The following is a 13,826-nucleotide window of genomic DNA, read 5'->3' as shown; positions in this document are numbered from 1 at the left end:
TCCTCAGCCTGATGAAGGACATCTGTGAAAAACCCATAGTTAACACCATACTTAATAGTGAAAGCCTGAATGCTTCCCCTAAGTTTAGGACCCAGGCAAGAATGGTGTATGGTCTTGTCCCTTTCACCTCTTCTATTTAACATTCTATTAGAGGCTCTGGCCAGTGGAAACAGACAAGAAAAAAAAGGTATTGATATATGAAATGAAGGAGTAAAACTATCTCTTTCATCAGATAATATAATTTTGTATATAGAAGTCCTTAAAAATCCACTAAAAACCTATTAGAACTAATTACAATTTCAGTAGAAATTCAAGATACAAGATCAATATGCAAGATCAATTGTATTTCTATAAACTGCAATAAACCACCCAAAAATGAAATTAAGAAAATAATTCAATTTATAATATCCAGAAAACCAGAATACTTAGAAATATACACTTAAAACCAATACTTAGAAATACTTAAAAAATGTTATTCTTTATTTTAATTGTTGTTCAAGTAGAGTTTTCTGCCTTTTACTCAAAAAGTTTTAATGAAAGAAATGCAAAACTTGTACTCTGAAAACTACAAAACATTGTTGAAATAAATTAAAGATCTAAGTAAATGGAAAAACATCCATGTTCCCCCAACAGGAAATTTAATATTGTCAAGATGGCAAAACTCCCCAAATCAATCTACAGTTTTAATGCATTCCCTATTAGAATCCTAGCTTCTACAATTCTTTGTAGAAACTAACCAGATAAATTTTAAATTTTATGAAATTGAAAGGGACCCAGAATAATAAAAATAAATCTGGGAGAAAAAGCTTAAAGTAGCAGAACTCCAATTCCAGATTTCAAATCTTACCACAAATCTATAATAATCAGTGCAATGTGGTACTAGCATAAGGATCAACATATAGATCAGTGAAATATAATTTAGAGTCCAGAAATAAACACCTGTGCTTATGGCCAGCTGAACTTTGAGAAGGGTTCCAAGATGATTCATTGTGGAAATATCTTTTTAATAAATGGTACTGTCACAACTAGACAGCTACACACAAAAGAATGAAGTTGAACTCCTACATCATATACAAAACAATAACAAAATGGATCAAAGAACTAAAAATAAATGTTAAAATGTATACTTTTATAAGAAAACCAAAGGAGTAATTATTCATGACAGTTTTGGCAATGGATTCTTAGATATGACACCAAAGCACAGGCAATGAAAGAAAAACATATATAAATTGTACATCATCAAAATTAAAAATTTTGTCTTTTAAAGGACATGTATCAGGAAACTAAATGACACAGAATAGGAAAAGCTTTTCAAATCACATATCTAATAAGGAATTTTATCTATAATAAATAAATAACTCTTACAATTTAACAACATAAAGAAACAACCCACCTATATATGAGCAAAGAATTTTAATACACATTTATCTAAAGAAGATATAAAAATGGACCCAAAACATGTAAAAAGTTACTCAACACCCTTAGTCTTTAGGGAAATGCATATCAAAACCACAGTGAGATGCCATCTTATACCCACTAGAACGGCCATAATCAAAAACAGAAAAATGTCAACCAAGCATTGGTGAGGTTGTGGAGAAACTGGAACCTTCATACATTACTGATGGGATAATAAAATGGTATAGCTAGTATGGAAAAGAGTTTGGCAATTCCTTATTAAGTTATACACAGAATTACTACACAATTCAGAAATTTCACCCCTGAGTGCAATAATCAAAACCAAGAGAAACCCAAAAGAATTGAAACAGGTATACAAAAAATTCTTGTACATGAATGTTCACAGTAGTACTATTTACAATAGCCAAGGTAGAAATGACCCAAATGTCCATCAACTAATGAATGGATAAAAAATGCAGAATGTTAAAATATATACAATCCACTAGAATATTATTTGGCCATAATAAGAAATGAAGTACTGATACATGCTACAACATGGAAAACTTTGAAAACATTATGCTAAATTAAAGAAGCCAGACACAAAAGACCACAAATTATGTGATTCCATATATATGAAATGTCCAGCACAGGCAAATCCGGAGAGACAGAAACTAAGATAGTGATTGTTTATGGTTAAAGGTAGCAGAAGGTGAAAATTAAAAGGTATAGGGTTTCTAAGTTGGCAAAAATGTTCTAACAAATGATATTGTGATGGTTGCACATATGTTTGAAAATATAAAAATTATTGAGTTTATTGAGTAATTGAAATACAGTACTGAATTAGTTTAAGGTGTATAGCATACTGACTTGACATACATAGGTTGTGAAATAATTACCACCATAAGCTTAGTTGATATCAATCACCTTATGTAGTTAAAAAAAATTGTTTTCTCCCTTGTGATACGAACTTTTAGAATCTACATTCCTATTGATTGTATAACTGAAAATTTGTACCTTTTGACCACCTTCATCCAATTCTCCCACCCTTAACCCTTGCCTTGATAATCACAAATCAGTACTCATCCTTCTATGAGCTTCGGTATCTTTTTAGATCCCACATGTAAGGGAGATCACACAGTATTTGTCCCTATCCCTCTGTCTTACTTATTCAACTTATCATAACGTTGTCAAGGTCCATTTATGTCATTATTTACAACAACACTATGGCAGCACTATCGCTGAATAGTATACTCTATTGTGTGTTTACATATGATATTTTTAATACATTTATCTCTTGATGGACACTGGGTTGTAAAAAGGATAGAACTGCACATTTTAAATGGATGAATTATGTGGTATGTGAATTATATCTCAATAAAGTTTTTAAAAAACAAAAGGAAGGGATGCTGGTAGGATGGGAGAGGAGAGAAGATAAGGAGGGGGTGTGGAAAGAAGGGACATAAGGAGGGAGAGAAAAAGAGGAACATAGTAACCCAAATACCTATTGAGAGAAAAAGTGGATCAAAGATATTAAATTTTAAGAGTTTCTTGATATGTTCCACAAATGGATCTTGTGGGTTGTTGAGGGAATCGATGTTTACTCCAAATGATGTGCTAGTAATCACATCCATGCTGTAGGCCCCAAAGATGCTGAGTAGAGAAACAAAGACATGGAAAATTAAAATCAGCAAATCTTTACTAGCCTCATCCAACACATACAACAAGCAGAGCATGTAAATTCGTATACTCAGGAAAGACAGGTAAAGAGCCAAACAACTGTCAAAACCATCAACTGGATCATCTGAAAAATCTATGTTCCTGACACAATCATGAGGTACTTATCAGGTGTCAGTGATGCAGCTGGTCCTCTGCTGGGGTTATGGGGACACCAAGGCAAGTTAGACCCACCTGTGAGCACAGGGAGATTAGTCAGAGAGATGGAGACCCATAATCAGACGAACTACAATAGTATGTTTTGAGTCGTTCTCAAAATGCAGTTGTTCTGTGTTTGAGTAGGACAAAGGATAGATAATGAGCTCTTCCTAGTGGAAGCAAAAACGGTGACATTGACCTAGGTCTTGCCCCAATGCAGTATTTATACTCAGAGCTGATCCCTCTTCAGCACATTACAGAAGAGCAGCACCCTGGTCTGAGTTGCCAGGAATGTCATCCCTGCTTCTCTACACTCTTGTTAAAGCTCCAGAAAGACCCACTCTCCTAAACTCCAGTGATTTGAGGTTGCCCCAAGGGCAGACTCCTTTCTTTTTTTTTAATGTTTCTTTTTCTTTTTTTACGGATTGTATTTATTTTTAGAAAGAAGGGAAGGGAGGAAGAACAAAAGGGACACATCAATGTGTGGTTGCCTGTCACACACCCACTGCTGGGGACCCATCCTGCAACCCAGGCCTGTACCCTGACTGGGAATCAAATCAGCAACACTTTGGTATGCAGGCTGTCACTCAGTCCACTGAGCCACACCAGCCAGGGCTCATTTCTGTGAACTATAAGAACTGAGAATGTTCCTGGTTTTAAAAGTAATAATAATAATAATAATAAATCACTCCAAAATCAATTTGGGGAAATCCCGTAGTTAAGTGATCATATGTTCCCAGTTTTCCCAGACCAGTCCCAATTTACATCTGTTGTTCCTGCATAACTTTTTTAAAAATGTCTTACTTCAGACAATAAATAATATGGTCACCCTACCGCATAGTCTATATATGACTTTCTCTTTTAGACTAAAGAAAGAAGTGATGGTAAGATTTAATATTTAGTATTCTGCTGGTGTCCTCACCAAAATCATGAAGGGGTTTAAGTTGTCCCAAGTTCCACATTGTAACTTCCCTGCCCCACCCACTGCCCACCAATATGTACCAGTGTCCTCCCCTGTCACTATTTCATACTCTCTACACTGGACCCTTTGGTATAATCATGTTTCTTCTTTCTGAACCATGTATCTTTGTCTTCCAGAATATCCATGGTGACAATCAAGCAGATACATTAATCCTGGTTCACATACACAAGAGAAGGCATTTCCTCCTGGCTGCCCTGCCTTTTTGGGAGAGCCACATCTTCTTAGGTAGCCCATTGTAGTTCTAACACCACACACCTACTTTTGTTTGGTCACAGAGTAACTCAGCAGTGGGAATTTTAGCTCTGTGGAAGGCAGCTGGAGGGTCTCAGGGAAGAGCTCAGAATCCCAGCATCTGGGTTCCTACTCACTCTTTCAAGTTGATGGGTTTGCCTTTCTCTGCTTCCTTCCTCAGGTTCCTCACCAACACATCTCCATACTGGTCAATGATAGGGAACATCTAGACAAAATATACCACCATCCAGAGTTAAGTGTGAAGACCCAAGTCCTAGAAGGACCTGGCTTTCACAAGCATGGAATGACAAGGTATATTTTATAATGAATCTTATAATGTCATTTCTAGGACATACAGATAAAAGTCATTTTTTTAGGAAGCTCAAATTCAGTAGGTTACCCTTGGAAAGAAATTATCTTATTTTCTACCTGTCTCCAGATGCATTCTTTAAGTTTCCAATTAAATGTCCTCTTACATGCTTACCTCCTTGAGCTTTCCACTAGTGAAGGTTGGAGACAGCAACGTTCTTATTCTCTTCCAGTTTTCATCCTTAGCCACAGTAATGGCACTTTTCATAAATCCCACTGGACCAACAGCCTGGAATTGAAAGCAAAAGATATTTTCTCTTAATGTAAGTTTTGGTGGTCTTAACAATTGTTAAGTGGCCATCAGTTATTCAACAAATATTTAGTGACTGTCTACTTAGTAGAAGGCCCTATGATAGATACTCAAAATACTTATCCCAAATGTCTAGGATCTCATCAAGGTACAGGAGGTATCCGGTCACTGGATGTGATATCCAGCCTTTATATTCCAATCTCTTTTTCAAGGTAAATGACCCATGTAATAGAGCAACTGCTCTTACAGAGGAATAGATAGGAGTTAAGACCTATTATTGGGTTGGCCAGAAGTTCATATGGTTTTTTTTCCATAAAATAAGACACATTTATCATTTTCACCAATAACTTTATTTATTTGGGTATTTTCAGTATGTCAGCTATCTCCTGTGTGGTATAACATTGACTGTTCTCAATTAATGCCTCAATTTGATCTCTATCAACATCAACTGGTCTACCCAACCAAGGAGTGTTGCCTGTCCAATGAGAAATCTCCAGCATGAAAGTTTGCAAACCACTTTAGACACAATTCAATCTGTCACAGCACTTTCTCCATACACTGCACAAATCTTTTTGTCTGTGTTTGAGTTGCATTTTTACTTTTTTGAAATAATAAAGCATAATATGTCAAAAAATATTGCATATTTTCTTCCATCCTCAATAGTAAAATGGCTACACAAAAATTCCCCAATTTTGATCAGTTTTTTTGAAACTGCATGCTGATATGACAGTTGTCAAAATACAACCTAACAAAATTGTTTTGAATGAAGTTAAAGACAACTAAACACTACCAGAGCCACCTTATGGGAAAAACCTAATGAACTTTTTGGCCAACCCAGTACATCCTACAGAGCTGTGCAAGATAAAAAGGAATTCTTGACAGATAGTCAGATAGCCTTGACAAGCTCTACCAATTCTATCTTTATGTATACCTACAGCATGAACAACTTGAAAAAGGGATGTCTTTTTATAAAAAGGGATGTTTATAAAAAAGGGATGTCTATACGGTGGCTTTTTATAAAATAGTTAATACTTAAAAGATAAGGGATCTTTTTCTATTCTGGAAAAAATATGATACAATTACATGGAAATCCTCTTTCCTTACATTTTCCCACCAGAGACAGAAGAAAAAAGAAATAGGTAATTCTATTTCTCAATTTGGGGCTGGACTATCAAGCCAACCTGCTTGAGACTTTTCTTTCATTTTTCTAATACTGTATTTTGCTTAAAAATGGACGTCTCAAACACACACTCATGATTTAAAACAAAACAAAACAAAACAACAACAACAAAAAGACACTTCATCAACTAGAAAAGAAGGGAAACTTCCTCACCTTGATAAAATCATCTACAAAACCTACAGGTAATATCATAATGAAAAAAACCTGGAGTAATATCACCTGGTAGAATAGAAGCCTCCTGCCTTCATTGCCCAAACCACCCACCCACCCTCGCAAAACAAAACAAAACAAAACAAAAACAATTAGACAGCTATCCACACACACACAAAAATAGATCTGGGAGAGCTCAGGAGTTTACTCAAAAAATCAGCAACAGAATGGAACAAAAAAAAATCCTGAAAATGAACAGGGAGTGTAATTTATTTTGCCTGCATCATCTCATCTCCCAGGCCAGCACCACTCAGTGCCAGGAGGGAACTCCAAAGCCTGGGAGATTTCCCCTTGCTGAGAAAAGAACAACAGGGTGAGTGACAATTTTCCCCACTCATTCAGGCATTGAACAAATGACCTGCTATGGATTCACTCTACCCATTATATGGGTATAGGTGAGAAGTCTAGACACAATTAAGAACTAGGAAGAGCAGGAACTACAAGTATTGGCCATGTGGCATGAGTGACCTGCTGTGACCTTTTTGTCCTGCTGTGCAGAAGACCCCAACAGCCTTTGCTGCTGAGGAAACCAATAGCCAGCATAGCCACTGTGAACACCCTGCCGATTTTACTGCTGATAGCCCCACATTTACAAATTCCCAACAGCCTGAGTCCTGCTCAACCAGCACCCCCAGGGTGCTGCCCCAACTCGTGCCATCACTGATGCCCTGAGCCTCAGGATAAGTGCCAGAAGCCAGCCCTGGCCTCTGTGACTGGTCATGTGCATAACACCAGACCAGTCCCCTGAAGATTCTCAGGTGCCTAGAACAGTTCTGACCCCTGTTAGTGGACTACACTGCCTCCTATGCCTACAGCTAACCACTGTAGCCACATACCTGCACACTTTTAGCCTCAGTTCCATTTACCAGCCCCCACAGCTGTGCATATGCTTGTAGGTAGCTGCTATAGCTACATGAGTATACACTGATAGCCCAAACACTCTAAGCTACTACTGTGCCCACAGTTGGCCCCAGCCCATTCCACTAGAATTAGATCTCACCATTGGACACATGGGCCTGCAGTTAGCCCCAAGATTTTGCATACTGTCAAATTTGGCCACCACTGCTGCCTGCCCCAGTCCATCAACACTAGACCTGTTGATTCTGTTGAAGACCCCAACAGCCCTTGAAGCCACCATGGACCATACACAGCTCTTGCTGTCAAGGATCATAAAGTGGGTTATGTTGTGAACCCAAGCTATCTGGCCAAAAATGCCCCCAGACCTGGAGCCACCACACACCCCTATGAGGCATCCTGCACCACTAGATGAGGGTCATAGCATGTTCCAGTGTGCCCCAACCCACAAGTAAAGATCTTTCCTTACTCAAGTTACTTTATAAAATCTGCAAGAAGACTTTATAAATTCTGCAGCAGGACACAAAAAATCATGGTCAGTCATGCCACATGGCTCATACTGGTGGTTCCTGCTCTTCTTTGTTCTTAATTGTCTCTGGACTTCTCATCTATGCCCATATAGTGGGCATAGTGAAACTGCAGCAGGTCATTTGTTCAATGCCCTGAATGAGTAGGGAAAATTGTCACTCACCCTGTTGTTCTTTCCTCAGCAAAGGAAAGTATCCTGGGCTGGGGATTTCTCTCTTGGCACCACTGCAAAACTACAGTACTCACAAAGAATCAGGGAAACAACACCACCAAAGGAACATAATAAACTTCTTAGCAACAGATTCCCCCCACAATGGAGATCACAAATTGCCCTGGCAAGGTATTCAAAGTACTTGTTCTACAGAGCTCAGAGAGCTAAAGAAAACAGATAAAAAATATAACAAGATCATCTAGTGTCATATTCCCTGACTCTTCATGATCCCTGTAGTCCTGCAATGGTGTCTGTACATTGCCATTAACCAATTTTACCTCAATAAATTTAATTTTTGAAAAATTTAACAAAATCAGAAAAAAGAAAAGTTCAACAAAAGGATATAAAGCATAAAAGGAAAAAAATAATAAATTTTGAAGCTGAAGAGTACAATGACTGAACTCAAAAACTACAACATAGACCTACATGATCAGACCAAATTAAATAGAAGTAAATTTAATGACAGATCACTTAAAATTATCCAAACACATCCTATACCCTCATGTGGTAGATAAATGTCAGGAGGGAGATCTTAGCTGTGAGGGTTCCCCCTGAGGAGAAAGTGGTCTCAGCCCCACCCCAGTACCTCCAGTCCAGGGATCCAGTATCAGGAAGAGAAGTCTCCATAATATCTAGATGTAAAACCCAACAGGGATTGAGGCTGAGGGAGATGGAGGGCTTCTAGAGTCCCAGGCAGTTCCTCTGAAAGGGCTTACACATGGACTCACTCCCTCTGAGTTCCAGCAAAGAGACAAGAGCTTGAAAGGCACCAGAGACATATGGGAAAGAACTGAATTGTCCAGCATCAGGATGAGAGCTGGAAGGGGTAGCTTTCTCCCAAATAGAAGTGCTGACAGGCCATTGTTCCTTTGATGAGCCTTTCCCCCACAGAGCCTGCAGATGGGTGCCAAATCTGAGACTCCATCTACCTGATTCACCATGTTAGTCCCTCCCTGGTGATTTTCTGATGCCCTTCCCCACCCAAATTTGGGCACACCTAAGCTGTTTCCAGAGGCTTTTCCACATGAATGGACTGTCTCGGCTAATACCTCAGATTTTTTTTTTTTAAATCTCTCAAACAAGAAGCATCTAGACTCAGCAAGCCTTGTATCTCTTGCTTAGCGGCTGCAGGCCACACACTAGCAACAGTCATCCTTGGTTCATAGCTTGGCCTCTCATGGGCACCTCCAAGGCCAGCACAAGTGGCAGACATCAGCACATCACTTTGTAGCTCATGTCAGGTAGACCCGGGGTAGAACACAGACTCTGACCTTGGCCTGTACTTGCCAAGATGCCCCAGAGCCCAAAACACCCAGTGAACAGTTACAGGCCACACTGAAGCATCACCACCCAACCACCTCCACAAGCAACACACTCAAGAGGCAGACTCAGCAAGTACCAGAGTCCTGCTAAAATCATGCTCTGTGGGGTAAGCCCCAGCACAGCTGATCCTGCACAGTGGTTGGAGGTGAGTGGTCAGTGGTTGTAGCCATTCCTTGCAGGTGATCAGCATGGGTGGGTAAATACCTTCCAACCATGTGCCAACAGAAATCAATACTCAACTACAACAGGAGGGTGTATACAGCCCACAAAGGGGGTGCATCTGGAATGCCTGATCGGGTGAACAGAGAAGCAATACCTACAGAACGCCTACAGCATTAGACCACTCTACCAAGCCCAGGAGACATAGCAGCTCTACCTAATACATAGAAACAAACACAGGGAGGCTGTCAAAATGAAGAGCCAAAAAAAAAAAAAACATGTCCCAAATGAAAGAACAGAACAAAACTCCAGAAAAATAACTAAACAAAATGGAGACAAGCAATCTACTAGATGCCAAGTTCAAAACACCAATTATAAGGATGCTCAATGAACTTAGTGGGAACTTCAACAGCATAAAAAATCAGTCAGACAGGGGAGAGAAGAGGGAATTTCAGGGGACAATGGGAAGGGTTCACAAGAACAAATTTAAAGGACACATGGACAAAAACTAGGGGGAGGATGGTAATGGGAGGGAAGTGGGGAGGGTTGGGAGGGGGGCTGGATTGGGAGTAAAAGGGAGAAAACTGTACTTGAACAATGATTAAAATAAAATTTTTTAAAAAATCAGTCAGAAATGAAGTATAACAATTCAAGATGGAGGAGGAGTAAGGGGAAGCTACACTAACCTCTTCCCAGAACCATTCTGGAATTACAACTAAATTCTTCAAAAACCACATGGAATAACCAACTGAGCACTAGCTAGAGAGAAGTCTTATAACGAAGGTCAGAAAGAAGAAAGCACTTCACCACAACAAGACTGGTAGGGAATGCGAAGGTGGTGGAAGAGGGCTGGCTGGGCTCCCACAGGTGGCAGCTGAAGTTCTGGAGGAATATTTCAGTGGCCACGGGTTCCCCCTGAGAAGTGTGAGGTGTAAACCCTAAGCTGAGCTCCCCAGCCTATAGAAACAGAGCTGGAAAGGAACCCAGATAACATCCAGTTGTGAAAAGCAGCAACGTTTCTGTCTGCTGAGAAGAGAGGGCTGAGAAGAAGAGAGCCTCTTAAAGTGCCAACACACAAAATTTCATTTGCAGACCTTTACCCTGGGCTCTGGAAGAAGGAGGGCAGAGTGGACTAGAGACCCTTGAGGAGAGTCTGGGGTTAGTGTCTCTGGGGAGTGAACTGAAGGAATAGCCACCAGGATTCATGTGCTGAGTCATTCCCTGTATTGCAGAAGCAATCCTTCTCAGGCAGAGCACTCCTCTCCAAGTGGCATCACCTCTGGGGAAGCAATAGCCTCGCTGACAGGAATTACTCTGCCCCACCCTGTGATGCTTAAGTCTATCTGCAGATTACAGCTTGATTATATCAATAACTAATAAGTTTAACAGCTGATTAGTTTAGGAGCTAAGGCAGAAAATACAAAGCAGCAGCCAAAATTGGAAGACAAAAAAACAGACCCCAAATGAAAGAACAAGAGAATCCTATAGAAGAACTAGATGAAATGGAGGCAAGCAATTTATCAGATAGAGAGCTTAGAGTAATGATTATAAGGATACTCAACAGCATGATAAAAAAACATAGAAACTATAAAAAAGACCCAGTCAAAAATAAAGAATGTGTATCTGAAATAAATAGTACATTAGAAGGGGGGAAGGGTTTTCAGGAACAACTGTAAAGGACACATGGACAAAACCAAGGCAGGGTGGGATCAGGGCAAAGAGGTGGGGATGGCTTGGGTTGAGGGGAGTGGCTGGGGGCAAAATGCAGACAATTATATTTAAACAACAATGAAATTAAAAATAAAATAAAATAAAAAGATGGAGAAGAGAATCCTTGATTACCATATTTTTCTGTGTATAATGTGCACCCAATGTTTTTGGCTCAAACTTTCAGGAAAAAAATCTTATACTTTAATTTTTTAATTCAATTTTTTATTTATACTTAGATACTTGTTTTTCTGTATTATAAAGGAATCTTAGCATTTATTTTTAGCATATTATGGCACAAGAAATTTTATGTAACAAATAATTACAAAACACAAGAACAGATACAATGTACAAGAAATTTTATGTACCAGTGCCACCCATGTATAATGTGCATCTTCATTTTTCCCTCAAAAATTTGGGCAAAAAAGTGCACATTATACATAGCAAAATGTGGTATATTCTTTTCTTGTGATAAAAATCATTACTTTAGGTAAAGTGCAACAGTTTTCTTTTTTAAATATATTTTATTGATTATGCTATTACATTTGTCCCATTTCTCTTCCTTCATTCCCCTCCACCCTGTACACCCCCTCCTACCCACATTCCCCTCCGTTAGTTCATGTCCATGTGTCATAAGTTCTTTAGCTTCTATATTTCCCATACTATTCTTGCCCTCCCCGAGTCTATTTTCTGCCTACCATCTATGCTACTTATTCTCTGTACCTTCCCCTCTCTCTCCTCCTCCCACTCCCCTGTTGATAACCCTCCATATGATCTCCATTTCTATGGTTCTGTTCCTGTTCTAGTTGTTTGCTTAGTTTGTTTTTGTTTTTGTTTTAGGTGTGGTTGTTCATAATTGTGAGTTTGCTGTCATTTTATTCTACATGTTTTTTATCTTCTTTTTCTTAGATAAGTCCCTTTAACATTTCATATAATAAGGGCTTGGTCATGGTGAACTCCTTTAACTTGACCTTATCTGAGAAGCACTTAGATAAAATGCAATGGTTTTCAATCCTGGTTCTCAAATGGACTATCTAAAGAGTGACAGATTCTGCTTCATTAGGTGTGAAGTAGAACCTAGAACTTTATCAAATAATTATGAATGAACCCAAGAGGATTCTAATCACCTCAATGATCCAGAAAAATGCAGATATGGAAAACTCATTAGAATTAAAATCAGGAGGCTTGATTGTATGGTATTTATCTTTCACTGCCTGGCTTATTCACTTAGCATAATGCTCTCCAGTTCCACCATGTTGTTGCATACTTGAACAACAACTTTTAAAAAAGCTAAATAAATTGCATTCCAGAAAGATTATGAGACATTACCTTCCCACTTCCAACTTATGAGCTTGTCTACTATAGCACACTGGTGACAAAATTGAGAATTTTTATTAAAAAAATAATTGTATACTTAATATTAAAAAAATAAAGTCAAGAAAAAATAATACACTAGAAGGAATAAAGAGCAGATAAGATGAAGCAGAGGATCATCTGAGGAGCACTGTTTTGAAAGACAAGGTAGAACAAACACCCAAGCAGAGCAGAAAGAAAAAAAAATAGTTTTAAAAAATGATTCCTTGACAGGTGTGGCTCAGTGGATTGAGTGCCAGCCTGCAAACAAGAGTTGATGGTTTGATTCCCAGTCTAGGGCATGTGCCTGGGTTGCAGGCCAAGCCCCCAGTAAGAACTGCACAAGAATCAACCACACATTGATGTTCCTCTCCCTCTCTTTCTCCCTCTTTTCCTCTCTATAAAATAAATAAATAAATAAAATTTTAAAATAATAAAAAAAGAAAAGCAGTTAGTTACCTATAAGACTGTCAGCTGATTTCTCAACAGCAATGTTGCAGGCCAAAAGGGATTGGCACAAAATACTCGAAGTGATGAAAAAGAAGGAATTACAAACAAAATTACTTTACTCAGCAAAGCTATCATTTAGAATCCAAGGACAGATAAAGGCCTCCAGACCAAAAAACAAACAAACAAAAATGCTAAAACAGTTCATCATCACCAAACCAGTATTAAAAGAAATGTTAAAGGGACTTAGAAGAAGACAGAGGAGAAATAGGAAGAGGAGAAGAGGAAGAAGGAGAGACGAAGAAGAAGAAAGAGGAGAAGGAAATGAAGAAGGAGAAGAAAGAGGAGTAGTAGAAGGGGAGGAAGAGAAAAGGGAAGGGGATGAAGGGGAATGGGAAGAGGAAAGGAAAGGGGAAGAAAGAAGAAGAAGGAGGAGGAAGAGAAGAACAACAAAAAACAATATAAATCATAAAATGTCAATAACTATATATCAATCAATAATTTCTTTAAATGTAAATGGTTAAATGATCCAATAAAAAAATATATGGTGGCTGAATGGATAACAAAACAAGACCTTTACATATATTGTCTACAAGTGATTCGTATGAGATTGAATGACACACAGACTGAAAGTAAAGAAATAGAAAAGACATTTCATAAAAATGGAAACAGAAAAATAGCTGAGGTAGCAATACTTTTACCAGACAATATAGATTTTTAAAGGCTATAACAAGAGGCAAAGGACCCAATAATT

At 38.5% G+C, this 13,826-nt stretch overlaps 1 protein-coding gene across 2 annotated transcripts in view; it reads right to left on the bottom strand.

The window, feature by feature from the left end:
• The window catches only part of LOC114492349 (cytochrome P450 3A12), a 192,284-nt gene that overhangs the window by 165,554 nt on the left and 12,904 nt on the right, over positions 1–13,826 (bottom strand). For both annotated transcript variants that reach the window (XM_036019883.1, XM_028506593.2), the window contains exons 5-7: positions 4,965–5,078; positions 4,618–4,706; positions 2,897–3,045 (exon numbers count right to left, since the gene is read on the bottom strand). In XM_036019883.1, the coding sequence (XP_035875776.1) occupies positions 2,897–3,045; positions 4,618–4,706; positions 4,965–5,078 (352 nt within the window). The remainder of the gene's footprint in view (positions 1–2,896; positions 3,046–4,617; positions 4,707–4,964; positions 5,079–13,826) is intronic.

The sequence above is a fragment of the Phyllostomus discolor genome, chromosome 3, assembly GCF_004126475.2.
Source record: "Phyllostomus discolor isolate MPI-MPIP mPhyDis1 chromosome 3, mPhyDis1.pri.v3, whole genome shotgun sequence".
Classification (NCBI taxonomy): Eukaryota; Metazoa; Chordata; class Mammalia; order Chiroptera; family Phyllostomidae; genus Phyllostomus; species Phyllostomus discolor.
The sequence above is the reverse complement of the archived record's forward strand: the minus strand, read 5'-3'. Positions and strand labels throughout refer to the sequence as shown.